Here is a 27,916-nt window from a genome sequence, read left to right on the forward strand (position 1 = left end):
CGCTGCCGACCGACGGAACGCGCAAGCTGAAGGGTAGCGACGAAGTGAGACTAGTCGAGGTAAAATTAGGCACTGTCTCACAGAATGTGCGATTTGATTTGTTATAGTTCAGGTTCATATGCTCATTGCGATCACTGGAGCCCTAACAACCTCCTGAAGGTGTTTATGATACTTGTGGCATTTTGTACATCCGAATCAATGATATATTTTCTGATTGACTATATTATGATATTGAATTATATTGTATTCACGCCGATAAGATTACTAATTAACATTCTTGGAATATAGCCTTTTACCTAATTGATAGTCACCACATTTAACATGGTGAAATACCTGCTGCATTGTAGCCTTTTCAGGTCGTGTTCCTTGGGTGGTTGTGCACATTCAGTAAGACAGGCCGTCATGGTACTGCCGACCTATGTCGGACGACATCGTCCGTAGTTTACTCATTATGTCGCGGTCGGAATAAAAAATAAAAATGTTGCAAGCGCGCGTCACTCACGAGGCAGGTGCGGAGCTGCGCGCGCACTGAGTCGGGGTCTGCGCCCGCCAGCGGCAGCGCGCGCGCACACTCGCGCTGCACGCGCTGCAGCGCACCCGTCGCGCTGCACAGCCGCGCCGACACGTCACCTGCGCCCGCGCCCGCGCCCGCCGGCACCGCCGCCACCGCCTCGCCCGCCTCCGCGCGCTCTTCTACCGCCGCCAGCTGCTTCTGTTATGGCAGATATTATTATCTTAACCTGATGATAGCCTAACCTCATGCCACTTATGACTGACAAAACACATTGTGTGCCTGCGTGCAACATTAGGTTTCGTTGTTCCGATTATAGATTCCAAGTAGTGAGTATCGACATTGCGAGTCGTGTGAAGGCGTGTACCTGCACGTGTTCGAGCTTGTCGTGCAGGCGCGCGGCGGCCTCCGCCTTGCCGGCGGCCTGGTACTTGTGTAGTTGTTGCTGCACGCGGCGCAGGTCGGCGCGGCGCTCGGGCAGGTCGGCGACGCGCGGCGCGGCCTCGAGCCAGCGCTGCAGCGCGTCCAGCGCCACCTCGCACTGCGCCGCCTCGCGCGCCTCCACCTCCAGCGCCGCGCTGCGCTCCGCCGCCTCCGCACATACAAATACGGGTCAATCACCTATGTTCGTATATTATAATACATAATATAATCACGTTCGTTATGTTCACCTCGGCCTGCAGCGCGTTCCACCGCTCAGTGATGGTGTCGATCTCGGCCTGGATCCAGCCGGGCATTATCTGCGCGTCGATCAGCTGCCGCCCGATGTCTTGGATGCGCGACAGCCGCTCGTCGCTGTGATTTTGAATGTAGTTCTCGAGGTCCTGCGAAACAGATACGTTAATGTACTCACTAGATGTGAAATACACATACTATAAATGATATGTTTCAGAATAGAAAGTTTGAGTTGTATTTTTTGAAGGCAGAAGTATAAACTAGACAATAGGTAAAAGATTCGTATCGACTATGGACACAGCATGTGTCGGCGGCTCACGTATAGATGGTCGCAGAGGTCCTCGGCGTCTGCGCGCGGCGCGGGCGGGGCGCGCAGTCGGCGCTGCAGCCCGTCGAGCCACGCCGCCTCCTGCGCCAGCCACGCGCGCAGCTCCCCCGACTCGTGCCACGCCTCCGCCAGGATCCTGCACAACAACGGACGCGTACACTACACTGTGCCGGTGTGGGTGGCACGGTAGTGCTGCGGTGCCTCACTTGTGCCGCTCGTAGACTGCGTGCGTGCCGTCGCTCCAGCGCGCGCTGAGCTGCGTGAGCCGGCGCGCCAGCAGCGCCGCGCGCCCCGCCGCCGCCTCGAGCACCTCGCCGCCTGCACATACGAGTACATGTACGCCGCGCAGGGAACACACAAGACGACTGTACAATGGCGTGTCGGCTCACCGGCGTCGTTGAGGTTGCGGAACTCCTGCGTCTTGTCGTCGCACTTCTCCTTGAGCGTCTGGAAGCGCGTTTTCATCTGGTACAACTCGGCGGAGTCAGTGATGTTGCACTCCTCCTCTTTGGGGATCTGCTCCTCGAGCTGCTGCAGCCACTTCTCCACCTCGTCGATCTTGCGGAACACAGTCTCGGTCTTCTCGAGAGCGCGCCGCAGGTTCTCGTTGTGTGTGAAACACTTGTCGGTGATGGTGTCGTATCGTTTCTTGAGCTCGCTCGTTTCGCTTTTGATTGCTTTCGCGAGAGTCTCGTCGCAGTCTTCGAGTATCGTTTCCTTCGTTTTCTCGATGTCGTCGAGCTTGGACTTGTACGTCTGTTTGTCTTCGTCGTATTTCTGAAAAAAAAAAAACGGCGCTCTATATAACATTGCCTCTTGGTAGTACATGGCTCATACATAACATTTGTAAAACTGTTTATTTAATGTTTGTATATTTCTTATTTTATGTTATATGGTTTTATATCTCACATTGCTGGTATCGAGCAGACGCTCGAGCGGCTCGACCTCTCCCACGGGGATGTACTCGTTTTCCTCTAGGAACCGCTCCACACCGTCCAACCACTGCTTCAGCTCTGTAGAGCTAGACTCCAATTGTTCGAGCAATTTCACTCCTGCATTTCAGACAATAATGTTCATATTTTAATATCCCCCACCAGGCAATGGTCGGTTTTACATTAAGGAAGTACACATAATATAAATAAACAGAATAGATTTTTTCTTGCCTTCATATCCTTAAATGAGTATGCTATAAAAAGATAAAGGTAATTTAATTATGAAGAATACTCGTGTTTAGTTGAGTATAGGAGAAATCACACATACCATTTTGTAGTTTATTCATTTTCTGGTCGAGAATAGTCTTGGTGTCCCCAAAACGCGTGACCAAGTTCTCGAGGCTGCTCCTGAAGTTGAGTTCCTGCAGGCTGCCCTTGTCGTACTTCTCGCTGCGCTCCCGCACCACGCTGTCGTACGAGGTCTGCAGCGCCACGAACTCCTCGCGCAGCCGCGTGAGCTCGAGCAGCTTGTCGCGCATGCGCTGCGGCGACGTGATCATGGCGTGCTCCGATATGATGCGCGACTCCATCTCGTTCACTTTGTTCTGTAAGTTCTTGAACTCGTCCTCGTGCTTTTCCTCGGGCTTCTTGTTGACGACGAGCTTGATCTCCACCTCCTTCTTGCTGAGGTACAACATCAGCTCCTCGTACGCGTCGTTGAGCCGCTTCGAGTCCGCCTCCACCTCGTCCTTGTGCGCCTTCGGTAGCGGCTTGGTGAGCAGTATTATCGACTGCGCGTTAAGTTCCTTCAGCTTCATCTCCAGTTGTTTGGCAAGGCGAATTTTGTTCCGCAAATGTATCAACTGGTTTGTCGTCGGCTTCTCCTTCAACATCTTGTTCTTCCACGCGTGGATCTCATCTAGTTCCTTTTGGAACGCCTCAACATTCTTGTTGAAGTTGTCCTTGTCCTCAAGCAGGTTCATCGTGTTACTCATCTCCAATAAGGTTCGTCGAATGTTTTCCCATCGTTTTTTCAGCCGGTCGATGCTTTCGGCATGTCGTTTCGCATCCTCTGCAACAAATAAGTTTAGCAAATTTGTATTTTAGTTATCGTCCCAATATACAATGATGTGACGAGTACGAGTTTAGAGTAGTGCGTGCACCTTGCAGGCCGTCCTCGGCGGCGAGTCGGCGCTGTATCTCCTCCACGTTGGCGAAGTCCGCGCGCTGCAGCTCGATCTCGGCGCGCACGCGCTCCAGCGCCGCGCGCACGCCCGCGCGCGCCCCGCCCCCCGCGCCCGCGCCCGCGCCCTGCTCCAGCTCGCGCCGACACTGCAACAGAATCTCACGTGATTACAATATTTACGCCTTTTTGCCGCTCCAAAGGTACGTTTTATATAAAGATAACAGCAATACTCACATTTTCGAGCGTATTCTCGGCCTCATCGGCCCAGTTCTCAAACACCTTATAGCCGACTTGGAAGTCAGCGCCGGCAACGTCGGCGTCGAGACGCGGCTTCTTGGCGCCGGAGCGCGTGTCGACAGGTGTCGCCACGGTCATGGTGGTAGTGACGGTCCGCGTGCCCGCCTCCGTCGCACTACTCGCGTCCGCCTCCGACATCTCTTCTGTCGTGTTGATGTCGAACTCGAACCCGAGCTCCTTTATCTGCAGCAGTTCAACTAATAAATACTGATGTTCGTGGGTAGTAACGTAACATAAGGTGTGCTCGCAGTGCGTTACCCGCTGCGCCTGCACGTCGAGGATCATGAGCAGCGCGTCGAGGCGGTCGTGCAGCGCCTCGGCGCGCTCGAGCAGGTGCGCGTCGCCGTCGCCGAGCGCCGCGACCTGCTCGAGGTGTGCGGCCGCGCCGCGCCGCTGCACCGAGATGCCGTGCTTGATGCGCTGCAGCTCCGCGATGCGCGCCAGCACCTCGCCGATCTCGCTCGCGGGGTTCGCTTCCATCTGTATACGACGAGAAACTATTTCATTATACTCATAACGGGTAACAACGTTACGATTGCGTCCAGGAATGGACAACGACAGAAATCACTGATACATTCTTAATTCGTCAACGGAAATCGTGTCAGCTAGAGCAAGGATCTATGATCAGAATAAAAGATAAAAATGCGGTGGCCAACTGACTAGTCTTTTTTTCCATATAATATAACATGGACCGCCATCAATGCTGACCTGTTTAAGTGCCGTTTCGTGTGCGTCGCACGCTTGAAGCAGCTCGTTATGTTGGTCAAGCAACGAAGTCCAGCGCGCCTGCAGCCCCTGCAGCCGCTGCAACTGCTGCACGGTCCACTGACACGTGTGTGACCATCGCTCGCTCAGCGCAGTCAGTTGATCTTCGATCTCTGTCACATCTGCACATTGAAAGAAAATTAGATAAAAAGTAATATGTAAAGATGAGTTGAAACGTTATAGAGTGCGACCAACCGTCGTGGTGCCTCGGGTCGTCGTCGACCACGACGACGCAGTCGGCGAGCGCGTCGACGTGCGGCTGCTGGCGGCGCAGGTCCTCGTGCAGCGCGCGCACGGCGGCCAGCTGCCGCTCCAGGCGCGCGCCCGCGCCCTCGCCGCCCGCGCCCATGCGCGAGATGCGGTCCTCGGTGTCGGTGAGCCACTGGCGGAACTGGTCCAGGTGTCGCTGCTGGGCGCGCATGAGCGCGGCGTGCACGCCGGCCTGCGCGTCCATGGCGCGTGCGCGCAGCTGCTCCCAGCGCTGGTTGAGCAGACGCACCTGCAGGCGCACCTCGGCGGCCTCGTCGCGCGACAGGCCGGCGTCGAGCACGAGCCGCGCGCCCTCCTCCAGCACGGCGCCGACGCGCGCCTGCCGCTCCGACAGCTCGAGCAGGAACCGCTCGTGTCGGTGGAAGTGCTCCTTCAGCGCGGCGAGTTCCTCGTCCGGCGGCAGCTCGGTGTCGGAGAGCCGCTCCTCCGCCTCCAGCAGCCACGCCAGCACCTCCTCGAACGCGCTGTAGTACCCGCCCAGCTCCACCGATCCGGTGGTCGCCGTCGACACTGGCCGCGATGGTGGCATCTGTAGACATCACAATATTGTATATCTTTTAATAATAATACCAGACTTGCATTATATGCTGCACTATGGGCACGGGGCCACTCTGCTATCGATCCTCTGAGAGGATTCAGGCCTTAATCCACCACGCTGGGCCAGTACGCATTAGCAAACATCACGTACCTTCGAAATTTTTATGGAGAATTCTCAGAAATATTTATGTCCATCACGATGTTTCCCTTTAGGGTTAAAGCGAACTGAACTATAACTGATAAACGATAAACGCGTAAATTAAAAAAGTCAAAGGCGTGTGGCTTGGATTTTAAGACTGTTCAATTCTCAAGTCGTTTTGTTAAGCAAAGCAGACACGGATGGCGTCACCTCGGCGGCGTGCGCGTGCGCGGCGGGCGCGGCGGGCGCGGCGCCGGGCGTGGAGGGCTCCGAGTGCACGCTCTCCACCTCGGCCACGTCCTCGCTCGAGTGCGGCAGCGATTGGAACAGACACATCAGGTACGTCATTATCGACTTCTTATCCGGGTTCGGCGTGTTCACGTCTGGAAAGGAAAAGACGCTGAGTTAAGGGCGGGATTTGAAGGCAAACATTGGTGTACAACATTTTTCAACATTAAATTTATTGTTTTTGGACCAGTACAATGAATACAACGTTAATAACACTAACGAAAAGAAACGATTTTGCGGAAACAGCATTCATAAGCCACCATCTAATGCGCATATTATTACAACTATAGGATACTTAAAACTGTGTTTAATGATCACTATCAATCCTTGATAGTGTAGGTACTGCATTTCTTCTTGGGGCGGTGTATTCAAGAGTTACTTAATACGAGTCAAACGTGTTCAACGATAGTTTTATTATAATAATTAGTTAATTATCCAATAAATTACTTTGCTCTGTGACTAGTAATAAAGTTCACATTTTTGACACGTTCATTTCGTTATAATATATTAAAATTTACTTTTGCTTCGATTTATATTGTACATTAATTGAATTGAATGAAATCATTAAAAGGCCGCTGGTACTTGTAGTAGGGGAACCTAAGCTAAGATTTTATTATTATTATTTTATTTATTTACTTGAGCGCGGCAGAATAAAATAAGGGGGGCAACCTTGCACCTTGTGAAGTACTCCCACTATACCCGAGCCCTTTATCTTCTACATGCAGTACCAGCCGACGATAAATGCAATTGAACAAACGATGCGGTCAGTTCACCTTCGGGGTCGAGCAGGCGGTCGATGCCGAGGTGCGCGTGCGCGAGCGCGAAGGCGTGCTCGAGGCGCGCGCGGGGCGGGCGCGCCACCACCGCGCTGTAGTCGAACAGCTGCGGCCGCCAGCGGTGCAGCAGCGCGTTGAACGCGAGCCCGTCCGCCCACGACGACGACAGGTTGCGCACGCTCACGCCCGCGTAATTCTGCGTGTGCGTGCGGCACCACGCCAGCAGCGTCTTCTCCAGGTTCGTTTGCTGCAGGTCCGACATCAGCTCCTTTAGGTGCCAGTGCACTTGCCAGTGCAGTATGATGCTCCACACGAGACCTGCGCACGACATACACTGGCGTTACATCGACTTGGACCCACTCACCGATGCCCACGACACGGAAAGCCACCGCCTCTAATTTTATTATGTAGGTAGATACATAATAGGAGCGTTACGAACCGAGTATGAGCTTGGGGTTGCCGTCGACGACGTCGTTGCTGCTGATGTTGACGAGCTTGACGCCGTTGGTGTCGAGCACGTGCAGCGCCGTGTTCACGTTGTTGATGTGGTGCACGCGCATGCGTCCGCGCTCGCGTTTCTGTAACACACACACATACACACATGTATTAGTGTCCCATAGGCAGTTGCATTCGACAGCTACGATGCGAAATTAGTGGCACTCACATATTGCTGCGCGGTGAGGATCTCCAGCAGCGACAGGAGCACCTCGCCGTCGCGCAGGTCCTGGAACAAGTCCTCCACTAGCGGCTTGTCGTTCTGCAACCGGACAAATTATTCTTCTATAAAAACTTACAATTGATGTATCTATTATAGAGTATTTCCCATTTTTTCAATAAAACTTGGGATAGCTTGATATCACATTTCATTATAATAATATATATGTAAGTATTAAGATGACCGAAAATGTTTATGTTTAAAAAATTTGATGTTTATTTACACTGTGGACGTTTCTTGTCTGTTGCAAGTTGTATTAAAAAAATCTTTACAATGCAGCGGGACACTGTACGCGTGAGGAGCTCGCGGGTGTCGGCGGGCGACACTAATGTCCCAACATTGCGGTTAATTAGGACGCGGATGTGCGACGCGCGCAACTCAATTAACGCACAGACACAGCCGCCGGCGCACCGGCCGCGGCCCGACCGCACCGCGCGGTGAGAGGGAGCGGTGTCTCGGTGTCGCGCCACTCGCCACTCGCCACTCGCCACACTCCACTGGTGCTCACGCGCCCTGTGCTAGTTGCGACACGCGGGTGCGGGTTCGATTGCCCCAGCGGGACACATGCTTCACTGATCTACATGTATTTGTTGGTTGTTATGAAAATGGTTGGAATGCTCCGACTCTCAGATCAGGTATCTATGAAACAATGTTGGCACGAGAAACTCGCTTCGGCGTTACTACTACTAAAATAACAATATTCAAAAAAGTACCTTCACGAGCTGCGAGTTGATCCATTTCGCGAATGTTTTCTTTTGCACGTCTTCCCTCTCATCTGCAACAACACACAAACTCATTATTTGCCCGCCTGTGCCTGTCCTTATTGCACCGCTATATTATTTATTTATTATACGTGTATTAAAATCGTAGATTTTCTGTCATGTGTATGAAAAAAAATTAAAAAGGGACTCAAATTAATATTCAATGATGTTTGGCGCCAAAACCATATTTTTTTATTGCTTTTAAAGACGAGACTAGATTGGGGTTCGCCTGATGCTAAGCGATACGACCGCACATAAACAGTAGAAATACCATCCAACACCTTGTATTACAAAGTATGGTTTGATGTTCCACTGCGCTCGCCATCCTGAGCCAGGAGATGTTAAGCCTTATTATGTCCAGTAGTAACAATTGATGTATCTATTAAGTATAGGCTATTTCCCAATTATCGAATTCAAAATGTAATAACTGAAAAATACATACACACGCTCGCGCCTTTTCTCTGTTTTAGAGAAACTGTATCGGGAGGAGTAGGTATGAGATAGATGAGACCATGCAGACTTTGTAATGACAGCTTCACTACATAGTACAAAACAAAGTCGCTTTCTCTGTCCCTATGTCCCTTTGTATGCTTAAATCTTTAAAACTACGCAACGGATTTTGATGCGGTTTTTTTAATAGATAGAGTGATTCAAGAGGAAGGTTTATATGTATATTAACATCCATTAAATAGTGGAGAAATACTGTTATTTTGTTATATTATACCCGTGCGAAGCCAGAGCGGGCCGCTATGTTTTTATATACAACGTTCACAGTTTTTCTGTAGTGTATTTAGTATCAGCATTGCACCCGTGCGAAGCCGGGGCGGGTCGCTAGTGTATAATAAAATACAATAAATATTCACTGAAAAGTTACTTTTCATTGTGCCAAATAAACAGATATTAAAGAAGCAACGCTCATTTACATCGAAAAGAACATAACATCCGAAATCGATTCTAGTTTCCATACATGGCATCAGACTCTGTAAGTGGTGTTACGTTTCGCCGACGCGTGCTACATCCAGTTATACTTAATATGTATACAAACAAGCAATCGTTTAGTGTCGTTTCTACTATGTGTGTTCAATAAAAAAACGCGGTAGTTATAGTGAGTGTGTTCTCACTATAACTGCCATGTTCATTTTATTTCAACACTATGTAGCGCAGTAGGTAATGAGCCACTTTTGCACAAAAGGTCGTTGGTTTATATGAAGGGTGCTTCTCAAGATCTTAATCTCATGTGACCCGTCTACCGGGATATTCTTCAACACCAGTAAGTATATAATATAAAGTCCCGACTCCGGAATAGTGCATCGGCCGCCGCGCCATTTACTTCGTCGTCGTCCAACCATTATTTTACTTTTGACATAACCACCTATGAAGTTCCATAATCATTGATAAGCATTCCTAGGTAAAAAAAATATAATAATAAAGGAATGCTGCTTTTTCTTTTCAATAGTAAAGCGACTTGCACTTTAGTTCCGATATTTACTGAGTAATACATTGTGTATCGAAAATTACTTGTTATATTATACTTTAAAAAAGTGGCTGTGTAAACTAATTATTTTCATTTTATATACATAAGTAACTAAATACATAATGATTGATCGATGGTTCCAAATGATATATGATTTACCGTAGAGCTTTACATAAATGGTTTATTTTAATAGATAAAATACATGCATTTAAAATTCTGAGTATGATTAGAAAACTGTTCAAAATGTTGAGCAATTATTACATAACTTATCAATGTATTAAATCGATCAAACTTATCATAAGTAATATAGCTATTATAAGAAATCTTCATTAATACTAGTATTCGATCTGACAAAAGTAAAGTAATTGCATTAAATAAATGGTTGGACGAAGAATAATAACCAATTAAAAATACATTATTTTCATTTGAATGTTCGAGAGAAAGCGTAGGTAAATGAGAATACCCTTTAATAAACCTTAACACATTTTTAAACAGTACATGTGCGCCAGTAGCTCAACGGGGCTGCGGTCGGCAGCGACGGTGTGCAGGGCTAGGGGGGCGGGGGTACGGCGCGGGGGTGTTGACGTGCACACGCTGTACAACAGCCGCGCGCTGATTGTTTACCCAGCTCAACGCAACGCGACGCCCTTCCGCAGTCAATGTTTACGCGCTACCATGTGTCCGAATATGTTCAAACACTAGGGTATTTTTACATCACCGAGCATGCTAGACGGTCGCGGGTGCACCCCGTCTCCATATGAATATGATCGATACAAGTTCATGTTCACGGTGCAACAACGGAATACCTTAAACTTCACCGCTTTCTATTTATACTAGAGAGTACTATGGATTGATACAAAGGAAGCGTCTATGTGTCTGCGAAGTAGCGTATGTAATCAACGACTGACCAGCCCACTCCGCACTATCGCAATGTTTGCACTCATCTGGCATGTAGAACCACGTACCGCCAGTAGAGTCCGCAGTAAGGCTTGTCACATGTTAACAGGCCGGTAACACTCACATGTCTCACGCGTTTGCGTTACAACATTCACGGAATTATACATTGTGATACACTATAAAACTGCGTTGCGCCGCGCTTGATAAGTATACGATGAGAGACGCGGGAGGCACTGCGCGTGCCTAATTCATTAGCTCAGTGGTTCTCAAACTTTTTAAATGACGGAACCCTTTTGGGAAGCAAAATACTTGATGGAACCCTACAATAAAACAATTGTTTTTATAAGTGTATTTTTTATTAATCAGCATAATAAAAGTACAATGTAACAGTTACTAATTATCATTGAGAGAGGTGTTTTGATTTTTTTTTCTAAATTCTTGCGGAACCCCGACAGAGGTATCACGGAACCCTAGGGTTCCGCGGAACACACTTAGAGTATAGCTGCATTAGCTGATTGAGTGGGAGCACAGATGATAGCATTTGTTACTGTGCGACAAACTCGCTCGCAGCACTCGCTTTCACAAACTACATCAACTGTTGCCTAGTACGGCTGCGTGATGTCACCATTTATCTAACTATAACCATGGAGTGGTGATATTCTAATAAATCATCCTTTATTTTTAGTTATGGCCATGTAATAATTTAAGTCTTAGCACCACACTCGTGCAGGGTGCGGCCAGAGACGGAACTGTGCGTTATCAGGCGGACTGCCTGAGTTACATTTTACAACTAAGAACAGCTGAAAACTTACATGTACGCAATTAGAAAATATTCCAGAACAATATTACTGTCCCTGACGACCCACGGGACACGCACGAAGCTGTGTTCCTAAAGCTTAATAATGCCCGAGCCGCATTTTCGATGAAATTTCTTAGACGACGAATATAATTAGAAAAAAATTATAAAGGCCTAACTGTTACTAGCATACTTCAACTACAAGAACTTCTGCGCACACGGGGTAATTACGCTAGCAGTCAGTCAGACCCGTATGTAAAGACTTTCATTACGTTAATAGATCATGTAAATCTCACTGTTGCAAGTGTTGAATTGTGAATTCAAAATGTCGGTTCCACGCATGACAGCCGCGATGTAATCTGTTGTAATGTTTAAAGATGCTGGCGTCAAAATTAGGCGGCAGTGATAAGTAACTTATAAACGTGACTCGAAGCGAGCGGGGGCGAGCGCGGCCGCGTGGGCGCCTCCACCAAAACAAACTAACGGGCTAGAGGTAGGTGGGTAACGATGCACTCGCGCGGTCTTGGTTAACTGAAGTAGTCGTAGCTGCTAGCAGTTTTACTAACATCAATAGGCATCATTAGGAGAACGCGACAAGAAAGACGCTAATATCTGACTCACTAACACTCTTAATATCCTCGTGACATAATGGAAATTTAAATTTCTTTATTACCATCAGTATTCGTTTGTATATTCCACTTCCTACCGCCTTCTTGCATATTTAAACACTCCAATCCAGGGCGGGACAACACTTCATGATTTTATTCTAACATAGGTAATCGAGGTTGGCTAGGCCTCCAATGAAATGAACGACATGGAATATCAAACTGTCTTTACGTCAGGTAAGTAGGTTACGGAGACAACTCGACGTAAAACGCTAAACGTAATCCTTTCTGCAACACATTTGAAGTATGTCGCATCAATACCACGTATCTCTTGGTCAGGCAGGACGCGCTGTGATTCAGTATTCTTGGAGCCATAAATGCATAATATTATGTGTTCAAAAGCGGCGATAGCCTAGTTGGTTGTGGAACGGACTGCCGAGGCGAAATATATATATGTGTATTCTTTGTGAATTATCGCTCGCTTTAACAGTGAAGGGAAAATCGTGAGGAAACCAGCACTCCAAAGAAGTTCTCTATAGGAATTTCGAAAGTGTGTGAAGTCTACCAATCAGCACTAGGCCAGCGTGGTGGACTAAGGCCTAATCCCTCTCAGTAGCAGAGGAGGCCTGTGCCTAACAGTGGGACAGTATATAATACAGGGCTGTTATTATTATATTATGGGTTCAATACATTTCTTGAACAATAGCAATAGTATTCTTCAGTTGTCATGTATAAGTATTTACTAGGTTTGGATTATAGAAAATCGACGAATGATATAAATAAAAAACTATATAACCTAACCATAAAAATAAAAAACTCAGCATTTAGTAAAATGTGGAACTAATTTCTTATATAATACGTAAATTTTTAAACAAAAAATGCAAAATTGTCCCGCTTAAGCAGATTATAAACCCTAGGTTTTATATATTAGCCGGAAACACGGATATCCGCACGTGACAGTGGCCCGTAGTCCGTACACGCGACAGTTATCCGAGCACTAATATAGTGAAGGCGCGGGCGAGCGCGCTCCCGGAATAATAAACGCGTCGCGCCGCGCTGTGCCGGTGCAATGCAATGTTTACGCGCAGGACGCATCGCCGCAGCCGCTACGCCGCGCCGGACGCCATCCTGCACGCAGCGCCGCCTCACACACAGATGCACCAGCGGATCGGCGCAGCGAAACGCTACTCCACGAGAATTGACACAACATTACCTCACGCCTGCACGGACAGAACCAACTAGTTACTAGTGCCTCGGATGGATTAGATCACTTATATGTATAATCCGTCGCATATTGCAATGGTGATTAGTATCCTCATCAACATAAAATCTAAATTGCAATTGTGGCAAAACTATTTAATACATATAAAATAAATAATCCCACAATTTTGACGTTGCGACATGAGCATCAAACCCCACTTCATCGGTTTCGGGACCTGACTCCGTCCCGTTGCCAGTATTGCAAGGAGGTGATAATAGCTTTGCTCACGGAAGCACAAGCGTGTCGCAGGCGAGACTCATGCTTATCTCAGCGCCCGCGCCGCCCCGCGCGGCATCTCGTATAATTTCTCACGCACATCAGCTCATATTATCTGTGGCGCTAATTCGTGGCGCGGTCTCGGCGGACCTCATTCAACGGTTACTCATCGAGTGAAATTAGTGCAATGACATCATGCGACATGCGTATAATTGCAAATAGACAAGGCGACACGCGCCAGCGCCGCCGCTGAGCCTCGGCCGCTGCTCCTCAGCCAACGCGAACAGCTGCCGACTGGGCCAGGTCGGTAGAAACACAGAGCAGACCAATTGAGTTTACAAACAAACACATGAGTCTGAGAAATACCCAACTAATCATCCCAATTTCTTTTTACAGTACTTATCACAATGTTCTACTGACGGTACACGTGTTCAAGTGTCTTGCATTGAATTGTCTTGAAACCTTCTTTTATTAAACTTTAAAAATACGAATTGGGGTTCCGTAGTTAGCGGTACCGCCTCCGTCTTCGTCTTACCCCTAGAGCTATTTTGGAACAACGGCAAATTGCGATATTACTCACAATTGCTGCGATGAAACTACATTTATTGCAGAATGAATTAACGAATGATGTGAAAAAACAACAGGATGACGTTATCGCGGTCGCCGAAATGTGCTAATTGTGCGCGGTGAGGCGCGACGGAGCCGCGCCGAGCGCCGTCGACCATCATGTACACCAGAGACGTCTTACACTTATTACCATCGATTACATATCTAGGGTGACGGCGATAGTCTTACAAACCAGTGCATCATATGAAGGGTAAACTCATACAAAAATTGGTGAAACTTGTAGTATTCTCCACTGCAGCGAAGAGCTTTGTGGCATTCATAAACAACTATCAATACACCATATTTTTATAAACAATGAACATAAATGAGCTTCTACATGCTACAGGGCCGCGTCATGAACTTGCTGCTCCAACGGCACCGCGAGCGGATTTGTGCCAGCAAGGACGAGCGAGAGAGAAATGCGGGGTATAGAAAGGATTGCCTGACAAAGCAGTGCGGATACGGTCGCCGTGCCGCCGTTGTGGTCAAATCCAGCGCCCCTTATAAACCGACAACCCTATAATAGACATCTTCATCAATACCCAATAATTATATGGTGCACATAGGTATAATCTTACCTTTTTTTATATTTAAGTACGTAATTTGTCAGATTACAAGGCACTCCTATTCTAAATTTACAGACTACAAGGAGTTGGTGGCAGTGGCTGTCCCTGTCGTCCGATATATTCGATAATCCGGAACCCTCTTGCAAAACGTTTGTTGAATTATTGCGGGTCTACTGTAGTGCTATTGTCGACCTTGCATGTCTGATAGCACGCAGAACGTGAGCCGCAGCCGATCCCGCCGCGCACATTTGTCTTAAGAACTGTGTTGTAATACAAACGCAAACATAATTGCTAGTTCAGTCAAGGCAAACTTCATTAGCGTATGTTTGGGGGCAGCGGTTACGAACCGAGACTGAAACAGACCTTTGAAGACAAGCTTTGCGAGCGGGAGTTGAAAGGTTTATTGAAGTTATCATTACCGTTCGATTTCTGTAATACAGCAGCCTTAGAGCAGACGGCTTTGCCTACAATAGTCAATGCAAATGAATGACATGCGACAGCGAATTCGCCGCCAACCCCGCACAAATAAGTAGCAACTGCTAAGAATGAGTACAATTATTAATGACAAGCAATTGCGAGTCGTGAGTCCGTGACGGCGGCAGGCACCCACTCGGTGATCAAGCTCAGTGACACACAGTCGGGCAGGCTCGGGCTCTGAGTTGGGTCGGCGCATGCGCCCTCATCACGTCAATGATAAGTTTACTGCCCAGAATCGGATCTTCGGTTACATTTACATATAAATGGCGGTGGTAGGATATATTTTATATCCACCCGAATAGGGACCACCGTCCACAAGGTGTTAAAACCCGCCATAGTGGCCCACGTACGTGTGTCGCCACCCAGCAGCAGCCTGTGTATATCCGGTTCCAACAGGCCGGCATAATTGTGTCGACTGCCGGGAGGTAATTATCCGTCGTCAATAGACGTTGTATTGGACACCACTAAACATCAGATGCAGTGTGGTCGCTGCCGTGACACGTATAAAAAAATACCCTGATGTTTTCTCTGATAGGCCTCGTTGCTGCCCAGACTCAGTGCGCGTGTGCGCCACCAATCCTTAATTCCAATAAGCAATAAATGCGCGCTCGAATAGATGTACTGTTATTGGCTCCCGCAGTCGACACTCGCCGCCAATCAGTTGACAATCAGACTAGATGCCACAAATGAATGTACGATATTACATTACGATATCAAATACGAGCATACGAACCGTGGCGAAATTACACGTATTGTGTCTATGGATTTAATACAGCTAAAAAAAATTGTTAGATTATGCTTTTGTACTACTTCATTTTCTGGTTCCCAACAAGTTGACTGGCTATAGAGTAAATCTGGTTAATATTTATATGAAACTCACTTACATCTTAAGGTGTCGCCTTTAACTCCAAAGCGTTAAGCAGCAGTGCGTTGAATGCACCTATAACCTATAACATTGTGCCTAATATAATGTGCTAAAACTAGTCCCCATATTAGGTATAAATTTAAATTGTGCTACATTGATATACATTTTTTTTTTTCAAATAAAAAAAATATCTCACAAGTATTTTTTTATGTTACTATACTGAAAGTGCCTAAAACTTTATACTTAATTGTAATAAGCTTAAAACCTAGAAAAATTAGTAAGAATTGCATTGTTTATTATTTTTATAGACTTGATTGTAATTTACTGCTAAGAACTTGGTTCTTACAACAAAGGGAAAAAAATCATTAACATAAATTTTGCTCAACCTGGGAATCAAATCCAGAACCTCACAGCTGTTCAAGTATGATGCTACTAATGAAGTCCTATGGAACAATACCATGATAATAACAGTGGTTAGCCTGAAACATCCTCTGTGTTATGTTAAAAGTATCTGTGTTCATTTCCTTGCAAACATTCTACGATTACAGGACCAACTTGTAAGTAGTGGTTCTGGTCAACAAAACCTTATAACTAGCATCCAAATTACAAAGCAGTAAGTTTTTAAGTATGTGAGGAGGTAACAAGCATTTCAGTCACCAATTCAAATAGCTGATAGGCGGCCGGCCACCACACTCCACAATATAATAAATCTGTGACAAACTGTGTGTATCAGTGGCTCGGGCCCAAGTCGTCAGACCAGTTGTATAAGGAACAACATGATATGCTGAAAGGTGGTTGGTGTAAGATTTCATAGTTGTCAGCTTTCTTCAGCACAATTGGTGCATGACAGAGTGAGCACGCTGGCTGCAGCTATCTGAATACTAATGCACCACACTCTCCGTGTACGTACAGAACTCACTCAAATAACAACACTTTTCACTGCATTCTATTGCACTTAATGAATCAATACTAATGACTGATGCAAAACATTGCATTATTTGTTGCAGTTTCCACTCCTAACATCAAGTTTTTGTCTTGTAACATCATTGGCACAGAGATATTGTGTCCAATCAAGTAAGTAAAATAATAAATACAAATTATAATAAGAACCAAACCTACATTATAGTGTCTTTATTGATAAATTGAAGTGATCAATATTTCCACAGCATGCACTATCAATTGTGTATTTTCATAACACATTGCAAAACAATCACTCCTTATGAATTTTTCATTGGCAATCGGATCACAAATTATTATGAAAATTAATATTTATATAAATTCAGTATTATTTCACTGATTTCATCATTGACTGTGTGATGCATGTCTGTGTTACAAGTAGTAATAACTCTAGAATACATTCAGCCTCGGACTTTATTTTTTTATAAATTGCATTTAGCACAAACTTATGCAGGATACACACCTCATATACAAATTCAACAATATGTAATGTGATGATCATTGCTTTAATTTTAGTGTGTCACAGCATGCCCAGTGTTAACGTCATGTGATGTAGCCTCTGAATAAATGACTTCACACAATTTGAAATTAAGATTAGAAAGACTCATGTTTAATTCCTTCTGTGACCTATTTCGCATTTTACAAGGAATATGTTTATCAAACAACCGAGTCAGTGGATAATCTGAGTGAGTGCGAGAGGAAAGTGAGCGACAGATTTATCTAGTGTGTGTACGGAGCGCTACTCGCGGACTGATAAGATAGCCGCGGATGTGTGGCACTCGGCGTGGCGGCGGCACCGCGACGGCATCGTTGCGCAGGCAGGTGCGCGGCGCGTTGCATCACGCGAGATTACTGCACCTTCTTAATTTATATGTTTAACCCAGTCAAGGTCTCGGATGTCGGAGGCGGCGCCGCGCGGCCCGACTTGTCCCCGGCACACTTACCTACGTAACTCGGCTCCATTTTCACCGAGCCTTATCCGTTGCCGACGATACGTTTTCAATCAAGTTTGAGAAACGACAAAAAGTTTTCTTGAGACATGACAACACGCACACACACACCGCCACTCCCAACTTGAAACTTCGTCCAAACTTTTCAAAACAACTCCAAAAATACGCTTCAGCGCACAATTTCACTTGTTATATTCACTTCACTTTATTTCGATATTTTCTTCCTTTCAGCAACACTTAAAAGCAGAAACTCGCGAAGAAACGAAGCGACGCTAAAAAGCGTGGAAAAACATTATCACTGAGCGAGCGACAACTTAGCTTCCGAATTCCGACTACAGAACATGACAGTTCAAGTTGGTGTTGCCATATAAATATTTTTGTTTAAACTTGTAGCTTATAAAATTGGAAAAATCTTTTTTGGATTTTTAAAAATGTCTGTATACTTACATATACTTACAAGTTTTTTTTACGCTTTTAGCATAATTGATGTGGATAGCCATCTACTGGATAAATTCATTTCAAATTGACATACTCTCTAAATGTTATGCTTTTTTAGATAATACAGCCTGTTCCTAAGTTATTTTTATTACATAGATACGTTGTCCGAGCTCAATATTGGCAAGACGAAAGCAGGGTAATTGCCCGACATTCACTTAGTCAACCTCCAATCACTGTCGCAGCTAGTCGGCTTACTAACTTTTTGTATTATTATAAATAAAATGCCTTCCTGTGTTTTTAGACAATGTACCAAATTATAATACAACTGTGAATGAAAAAATCGTTTCATTTCACACGTTAGGGCCCATACGGGCTGTATCAATGCGAGCTGCTAGGGCTATGACTATAGTAAATACTGTGCTGTTTTCTCAGGCTGTTTTTATGTGCAATTTTGTTAGTCTATTACGCGTTAGTCTATTTGTAAAACGTCATTGGCCTCATCAGCCTCTTTGTTGTAAATGCGAATGTGTGTCAAAATGTTTGAATCTTTTTTTGAGTAAACGCAGTAACAGCTGAACGGCACACAAATAGACCATATTGTGCCGAATAACATTTTATTCCAGTTTAAGATTTTATTCCAGTTATTTGCTCCCACAGAAATTAACTGTAATGTCTATTTTTTACGTACAGTCTGCATCATGAATCGCTATAATGATTTAGGGAGTTTTGTAGCGGGAAACGCTTCTCGGCTGAGTAGGTATCACTGCAATGTTTATTTTTGCAGCCAACCTTCAGTGTGCAATCACTGTTGTGATCAAATTTAAACGATATTCTAGCCAGTGTTATTACTAAGCATTAAGTATGTGACTTAAATTTAAATGTGCCTACCAAGTTGATAAGCCATGAGTCATGCCATGCATTGCTTCGTTAATCGCTATACAAAGATCAAATGTGAGTTGGTTGCTACTAGTGATATAACGAATGTCATTTTTGAACGTTTGCGAGTGCGAATGCGAATGCAAATCTTCATTTTTGGTTTTATAATTTCATATAACAATTTGTTTTTGTTTGTTTACTTTGCATTATATTATATTCTTTGTCTTATGAGTTCTAATAAAAATGACATTGTGAAGTTTCATTTCCCAAAGCAAAGTAAATAAATAATAACACATGATAAAGTGAAGACTGGTAATGTGATTACGAAGTTAAGTTACTTTTTTTTACTTATATTAAAAAATGTTGTGTCAGAATTTTATCAGATGAGCGGATTGCTCGTTTCGTCTTAAAAAAGTATTTACAATTTAAGTCACTAAACTGAAAACTGAAATTAAACAAATTCGTTAAAAAATATAAAATACTTTTGTGTAAATATTTATAAAATGTAAATTATTTCAATTCCATGGCAACTCTAATGTATGAGAGTGAGATAGTGATTGTACTGTGATAAAGAGGGACAAATCTGAGGAACAAATTAGCCTATTGAAAATTGTTGTAAGATACCCTAGATGTGTAATTTTTGTAACTATAAAAATGTACGGGTTGTTTGAATACCATATTAAACACTTTAGCGTAACCTAACGCCATCTATTAGTTAATTATGTTATATCTAGACATTTTATAAATAAAACCATGTTCATCATTCGTCACACAGGTCTGCCACACAGGCTTTGCAAATAAATTCGCTCACAGTATTCAAAGAGACAACAAACACGATGGACCGCAATTTAGTGGACGCAGTATACTTGTACTATTTGTGAATATAATTATTTATTACATGTACCTATATAAAAATAAACTAAAAACTCTGATATGGAACAAGATAACAATTTACTTGTTATTCTGATCCAGGCGACACTCACCAAATTTAAATTTTTATAGCTTTTACTTTTAGGATTCCATATAAGTAATCGGTTCTTCTTCAAGCAACTCCATAAAACTGAACTTTGCGCAAATGTGGCAGGATACGCAAAGTTTTTAACTTTGAACGATTTGATGTGTGGTCGAAAAACCGATACCGAGTGGCAAATACGCAAATACCCGTGCCACACATGTGTTCAAATAAGTGTTTAAATATTTTTGCTATGTGTGGCGCCGGAATTATATAAAGCTGAAAAGTTTGTTTGTTCGAACGCGTTAATCTCAGGAACTACTGGTTTAAAAATTCTTTTAGTTTTTTAGATTTAAGGATCAATGAAAAATTTTGCAAAAACGGGAAAAAGTTCCGTTGCGTGCACTACGTAAACGGTTAAAGTTACACAACAATCATATATGCCGGAATTGTGCCCCATAAAAAAATTTAAAATATATATATTGTTAAATTCCCCACCACATCTGTGTGACTATCTGAACGCGATAAACACAAAAACTTCCCCAACGGATGTCGATGAAATTTTGGTATGGATACAGTTTGAGACGCTGGGAAGGACAAAAGCTACTTTCTATCCTCGGAAAATATATAGCGGGTCTTTTGTCATTACATAGTAACATTTTAGTTACAGTAGTACGTAATTAAGAAAAAAACATAAGTAATATAATGGGTCACATAAAATTTGCCGATAGAAAATTAATGGATTTAATGATTACAATTAAAAAAAACACCAGTAACATACTTACATTTAGTGTGGTTCATATGTTTTTCGTAGGGCGCAAAGGTATAGGCCGGTACGTGGCCCACCTCCACAACCCACGTGATCTTGCGCTGCAGCAGTGGCGACTGCGACGCCATCTGTTATCGATCGCGCGCACCTGCTCGCCGCGCTCGCCAAGCGCCGTGCAACCACATCACTTAGTTCCGCACTCAGTCACCGTGTTCGCATTCAACCAAAATGTAAAACCAAAACAGTAAACACTTCACTTTGCCTTTGAATGCCACTCACACTAAGCTATGATATATCCACAATCCATAGAATTTAATAAATTATAGGCAATTTTTAGCATCCACCGTCTAAGATAATTGTAAATGTCATTGAAATACTCCTATCGAAGTATAATAAAATTAGCCTTTACAGTTGTTGTCTAGTGTATCAGTACTATACATAAACACAACACCCGAATCGACTGAAGAAATACTAAGTACCTATCTATTCTTGTGACACCTCAGCCCATAGCCTTCGATAAAATACCCGAAAATCCTTTATTGTTGTATTATAGGTGGGTACCTACCTACTTTTAAAGGAAGTTGATATTTGCCAGGACAATGTGAGCATAGCAGCTTTTACAACTCTAAGTATAATATCCATTTATTTATAACTAAGTACCTAACTATGGTTTTTTATCTGTGATGAACTTGACGTGAAGCAAGTTTTTGCCGAAAAGTGTAAGTCTGTAATTTTTTTTCTGATTGGTAAAAAATGCTATTTACTATGATTATGTACAATAATAATGATTTTCATGGGTTTGACAAAACCCTTCGATCAATATCCGAGTGATGTCGACACGTGCTGTCGGGAACGGAATGAATAATCGGTAAGTAGCATGTTGCGTAAACTGGGGTAACTTTGTGATAGCTCTTGACATTATTTGCAAATATATTTTTGTTTGAATATTATTTTATTTTATATTAAAACACCTGTTCACAACTTTCACTACTTACCTATATTGTGGCTTAATCTAGCACGTATGTATATTATAAATCTTACTTATATCATATTAATATTATTATTATAAATGCCTAAGTTTGTGAAAATGTTTGGATTTTTTTTAGAAGTAAACGTTAAAACGACTGAACTGATTTGTATAATATCAAAATAATATGCTTTATTTTGGCTACAAGACTACAACGCTAAAAGTTGCACTTGTTTAGAACATAAAGTTAAGGCTTCTCACAATTCATTCATTGTCAAGAACTAAATCAACCAATAGGATAATCAATCAATAGGTACGCACGAGCCACGAGCCACGGCCCACGAGCACAGAGCCGCCGCGAATGAGCCAGCGCGGCGGCCATAATGAGTAGCGGCCTGCGAGACCGCGAGAGCCGTCACTTGTCACCACTCACCCGCCATTCGCGTTACCTAACGAGTGACGAATATGACATTTGCAGTACACAATATGGCGCACAGTACGACGCGCGGCGAGTTCGCGCCCCGCTCTAAGCGCTGAGCATACTCTACATACCGGCCTCACTTTCGCCGAGGGCAGTTCACATGAGTTTATTTACATTATTCGATGGCCGGTTCGCTATCTCGGTTATTTTTAGGTAAGCAGTTGACCTTGGAGACTGGCTTTGAATCTTAATATTGCAGCTAGCTGCGCGGCCCGCGTGCATTGTGCATGCTCGCACACCTCCGCAGTCCGACCACACCGCCTCGTTGCACTACACATTCATTACAAAGTACAAGCTGCACCACACGAGTTTCGAGTTGCGACGTTAATGTAAGAACTCGCCGCTACATCGAGTGTTTGCCGACTACTAACTCCTGACGATCTACGAATGTAGTAGTGACATTGCAGATTTTTTGTCGCTACTTTTTTACCCAGGAAATAGTTCAACATAGAAAATTTGCTAAACTTCTTTTTCATATCAATTACGTATTAATCAATTCTTTAAATGAGGATCATACTGAAATTCCCACCAAAACAGATTTTCACAAAAATTATAATCAAAGCCTATAAAGGGGGAATTCGCGCCTTGCGACAATGTGATAGAAACTAGGAAACCGCGCGATACCCCCCGGGTCTCGCGCGGTTTCCTAGTCCACCACCACCACCCGTCAGTGTCTCGCCGGTATGGAAATCGTTTGTGCGGAGTTCATTAGCATCATTTTGACGGCGAGTCAGCTGCATCATCACTGCAGCCACCATCAGCGCTCGCATCGAACATGTCTCGCTGGTAATAATCATGAACGTATACATGTATGTGGTAACGTGTTACCGCACGCACTTCCCGATTAAGTGAACCCCGCGGAGTACGGTACACCATGTTGTGTAACATCGGCCTGTACACCACGCGCTTTTGACCGTATGTCTACTGTAAAGCGCCTCTATTATGATAACTGATTTATATGATTTGTTTCGTACTAATGTCACGTCTAAGGTTGCCACATATAGGTTACGATACTCGAGACCTTCAACATTGCAATATTTGTGTACTGTATCCCGCGTCCGTGAAGGCCGTGTCCCCAAAGTGCCAGTTTATTTAATAGCGGCATGACTACTTTGCTCGATATCAGTTTCTAACTCAAGTTATAAATACCTACTAAGACATAAACACTGTTTGGCGTCAGTAAAATGCACACTAATGTACGTTTTTTGAATACGAGTAAGTGATGTGGTGTGGGCACTGGACCAGATGCTGCGCCGTGGTGGTGGTGCTGTGACCGGCAGCGTCTCGCGGCGAGTGATGCGACACACTCACGCGGTGTCTATGTATATCTGGCATTTCGGTTTATTTTCAGAAGTCCACTCTCGGCGACGCGACGTGTGCTATCGTGCTCGCGACACGCGACACACACAAGACACCCATTGAGCTGTGCTGCAGCCACACTACGTGTAGTGTGTGAGCCGTGGCTCATGGTAATGGGTATTGCTACAGCAATGGTCTTCACACAATCCTCCCGCCCTCCACAACTCGTTTAGTACGACGACAACGAATGCGACATTTAGAAGGATACCCAGTACCGATCACCAAAACTTGTAAACTTTCGAGGTTCTTGGGAAACCATATCAACTTTAAATCAAAATATCGACCCTTGAAAAACTCATTGACTAAAGCGACATTATTGCGACACTAAGTTTCATACCTACATATTTAAAAACAGTACTTTTATCTATGTTTTTTTTAATTCTTTCTAAAATAAATAAAGTCAATTAGCCTTTCAGCCGTCAATTTAATAATATAGAACTGAGAAGTCCAAAATCCATCTTTAAAATATACTTCTAATTATATAGGTACTTTTATATCAGTTGAAGAGTTTGTTTCTGTGTTTGTTTTAACGAGCTTATCTCAGCAACTACTGGTTCGAATTGAATAAATTCTTTTAGTTTTGGATAGCCCATTTATCAAGGAAGGCTATAAGTTACATAACATAACGTTATGACGAAAATAATCGTTTATTAATGTTTACTTGAGTTACATCAGGAAAATATTCTGGGCAAAACTTTACGCTTCTATAGTTTAAGCTGTCGTCTGTCAGTCAGTGATTCTTTCAATGAATACACATCTTAAAACAATAAACAAATTGATAACTAGAAGATTCGTTCAATTCATTATTATTTTAAAACAATTAAATTTCACTGAATACTGTACCACGATGGATTCAAGACAAATAAACAACATAAAGATCAACTAAGTTGAAGGCGAACTTTATTTTCGGTTTCACTTTGTTGTACTTTAATGTTGCACTTCGCAATTTTATGCACTTGGTTTACAATATATCTCACTTAGTTTTGTTTTGACTACATATTTTATGTGATAAAGTTATGTATGTTGTAATGTACGAAGATATTACTAGACAAAACATATAGGACTGCCTTGGTGGTGTAGTTGCATTGCGGTACGACTGCAATGCTGAGGTTTTCGGTTCAATCCCCGGGTCGGGCAAAGTGATATTGGGTTTTTCTACTCAACATCAGCTTAAAGTCTAAGATTTGTGAAATGACATTTCTGAAATGAGTGGAACATTAATGAAAAATGTTGCAAAATCGGGGAAAATTTATTCCTTTTCAGAGTTTGTTTGCACTGTTTAAACGGTTTAAGTTACGCAACAATCACATCTTTGTATAACGAAATTATTCCTCCTAAAAGGTTTTAAAAACATAATATTATAAAACGAAGTCCCCCGCCTGATCTATCTGCCTGTCTGAACGTGACATACTCAATATAGCTACTTAGTAACTTACTAACGAATTTCAATGAAATTTGGTTTGGAGATTATTTGAGACCCTGAGAAGGACATAGGCTTCGTTCAATCCCGGGAAAATATGTAGCGGCTCTTTATCCCGGAAAACTCTTTCACGCGGGCGAAGCCGCGACTAAAAACTAATACTTAATATATCATTATGATGATGATGATAGTCGCTGCCCGCCTTTCTCCACAAGCATTAGGGTCTGCCGACATCATTATTCGTGGTACAAGAAATTGTTATAGATAGGTGATAGGTTTTAACTGAGTACTTATCTACATATTAATTTATATTTCTCACTAATGTAAAGGCCTTTTAATTATAATTTATCTGTATATATTACATATATTTAGTGCAACAGAATTACTAACTAACATAATATCAACCACTTTATCAAATTTGCCGATAATTTACGGGAGCTCGAGTAGATAAAATAAAACGATTAATTCCACTAAGTATTTGACACATATCAAAAGACTTACTATGTTAACAAAATTAAAGCAAGTGTCAACAAATCAAACATCTATGTAGCAAAGTGGCACACGTGGTGCACCCTAGTATTGAGAGCTGCAGTGCGTCGTGCGTCGTGCTGCGACAGTGGAAGTAACTAGCCGAATGTTACTGGGAAAAATATTTTGCCTATTTTAATAACCACTCGTGCATAATATTAAAACAACAAACCAAGGATGGCTACCCTAGCTTACTAGGTAAAGGCTGAGAGCATCAGCAGTAACGATAACAAGTAACAAGGCAGTGGCACCAACACGCTATGCAATACCGCGAACCCACACGCCACCTGCGCCGCTCCACCGACGCTTCTTTACACTAAAACAGCGATGACGTCGCTCATCACACCTGTTCCTACAGTGCGCCCTCTCACCTGTCGCCAAACCTGTGCGTACGCTTTCATATTAGCATGCGACAACAACGACAGTATCGGTCCAGCACAGCGCGCAACCCCTGAGTCCCGGCCGATCATGGACACTGTCGCCGCGCCGCCATCGTCTCCTGAACAATCATCGCCTACTGGACTTAAAATAAAACCACATGTCGAGTTTCCGATAGCGAGATACACAATAATAATGTGTTGGCGGAATTATTTTATCTTATCGGATATCAAAATGCCCGGTACATTATATTATATTATAGCAGATCGCACCGTGGAGTGTTTACTATTATCAACATGAACAAGAAAGAGCTTGAGTCTCGAGCATTCTGCGTGCCACATACCTCGTCTGGGCAGGTCATCCACTACTCTAGAGGTGTTAATAACAATTGCCGCATATTGTAGATATACGATGGTGTCCAATTTGTTTTAAAGTCGTATAACGTGAGACCTTACAATAACTTCACATCGCACAAGTGCGGATAGCTCACGTCGTTTACCTACTACAAAATTTACGGACTAAAATACGTCAGAATCAGTAAACAATCAACAGAGAGTACAGAGTTTGTTATGTATGTTTGTTTGAAGTTGCATTGAGAAACTGCCGATTCACATTGAGTTTGTATTTTATCTAATCGCTGCGAGTCCAGTGTCCCAGTTGTGAAACCAAAACGTCGTCAATAAATATTATGTATTATCACTGTCACAGCGCACTAAATCATTGAGCGATATAATGTTTTTAGCCGCGTCGTGGCGCATGCGCTGCAGCGATCTCTACAGTCCACACACTGGCACTGGTCGCTAGCCGTCGCGTACATGCGCGCGCCGGTCTCGCCACCGACTGCCTGCGGCATACAGGCATGTTACTCACGTGACGTCACTGCACAGTGCACACTGTCGGTTACAAAGTGCCAGCTGTCAAAAAAGGCGGCAAACGAAATGTCATCAGCACGCCACCGCCGCGCCGCACCTGCGTTCGTGCGCCTATACGCGTTGCTCCACGAGTATGCGTTATCATTATACTTGTAAATGCCTGATGTCGACTTCGTAATTGCACTGATAATGTATTGTGGGCAAATTATGCACATAGTGGTAGTAATTATTAAATGCATTTTCATTCCGCAATTCCAGAAAACACTAGATCAATAATATGAGTGATCGTTCCCCTTGACAATAGTTCCAACTATGCCGGCAAAGAGAAGCGGAATAAAAATAATGTATACTAATAGGAAATTTGAAATGCTCCATAATGTTAGTATTGACAGATCTGAGTAGGCCAAAGGGTACAATAAATTATCAGCGAGCTTCGAACGGATGCGATGCGCTGTGAAGCAGAATCAGGACTGTGGAACCACAAGCCTATACTGGAAATGCGATCTACCAGTTAAACAATTTGTCAGGGAATGCACCGTCGTACAGATGGTAGAACATAGGTCAGTAATAAGCGAGGTAATGTCTTCAAAAATTCTAATTTACGCGTGCATGGCGAATGCATAGTGCATACACATAAACAGGATCACGTGGTTACAAGATACAAACGCATCACTACCTAGTATGAGCCATCACTATCTAGGATATTCTAAACGGCAGACTAAATAATAAGGAAATTATACCTTATTATACCTTATAAAAAGAATAATCGAAACCCCATCTGTCATCTAATAATAGAGCTTGCTATAATTGATAAACTAGTTAGATTGACGAGGTGTACTCATGAGCATTCTTCAGAAGGTAGAACTTATCTCGTGTAGGTACAAGTACGCTTGACGCGTAAGGACAGAGAAATTAATTATAATTTCAGCACGGATAAATTCATCGATTAGTGTATCGTTTCATAGGGACTCTACAGAACAGCGCATCATTTTGATAGAATGTTTACTTATTCGTTTCGTGCAATAT

General features: G+C 43.7%; 1 protein-coding gene and 1 long non-coding RNA gene across 3 annotated transcripts in view; one reads left to right on the forward strand and one right to left on the reverse strand.

The window, feature by feature from the left end:
* Positions 1–21,077, reverse strand: part of LOC115444348 (dystrophin, isoforms A/C/F/G/H) — a 530,370-nt gene extending 509,293 nt beyond the window's left edge. For both annotated transcript variants that reach the window (XM_037447494.1, XM_037447493.1), the window contains exons 1-19: positions 20,902–21,077; positions 8,133–8,194; positions 7,369–7,461; positions 7,144–7,282; positions 6,702–7,022; positions 5,851–6,023; positions 4,890–5,493; positions 4,638–4,816; positions 4,188–4,409; positions 3,867–4,112; positions 3,610–3,778; positions 2,775–3,518; positions 2,424–2,566; positions 1,904–2,291; positions 1,721–1,832; positions 1,506–1,650; positions 1,183–1,335; positions 879–1,103; positions 503–712 (exon numbers count right to left, since the gene is read on the reverse strand). In XM_037447494.1, the coding sequence (XP_037303391.1) occupies positions 503–712; positions 879–1,103; positions 1,183–1,335; positions 1,506–1,650; positions 1,721–1,832; positions 1,904–2,291; positions 2,424–2,566; positions 2,775–3,518; positions 3,610–3,778; positions 3,867–4,112; positions 4,188–4,409; positions 4,638–4,816; positions 4,890–5,493; positions 5,851–6,023; positions 6,702–7,022; positions 7,144–7,282; positions 7,369–7,461; positions 8,133–8,194; positions 20,902–21,013 (4,440 nt within the window). In that variant the 5' untranslated portion in view covers positions 21,014–21,077. The remainder of the gene's footprint in view (positions 1–502; positions 713–878; positions 1,104–1,182; positions 1,336–1,505; positions 1,651–1,720; positions 1,833–1,903; positions 2,292–2,423; positions 2,567–2,774; positions 3,519–3,609; positions 3,779–3,866; positions 4,113–4,187; positions 4,410–4,637; positions 4,817–4,889; positions 5,494–5,850; positions 6,024–6,701; positions 7,023–7,143; positions 7,283–7,368; positions 7,462–8,132; positions 8,195–20,901) is intronic.
* A 940-nt stretch (positions 21,078–22,017) lies between these two features.
* Positions 22,018–24,332, forward strand: LOC119193778. Its single transcript, XR_005114046.1, has 2 exons — positions 22,018–22,486; positions 23,685–24,332. It is a non-coding gene; the product is annotated as an uncharacterized LOC119193778 (long non-coding RNA).
* The last annotated feature ends 3,584 nt before the right edge of the window (positions 24,333–27,916 follow it).

This window comes from Manduca sexta, chromosome 6 (assembly GCF_014839805.1).
Source record: "Manduca sexta isolate Smith_Timp_Sample1 chromosome 6, JHU_Msex_v1.0, whole genome shotgun sequence".
Classification (NCBI taxonomy): Eukaryota; Metazoa; Arthropoda; class Insecta; order Lepidoptera; family Sphingidae; genus Manduca; species Manduca sexta.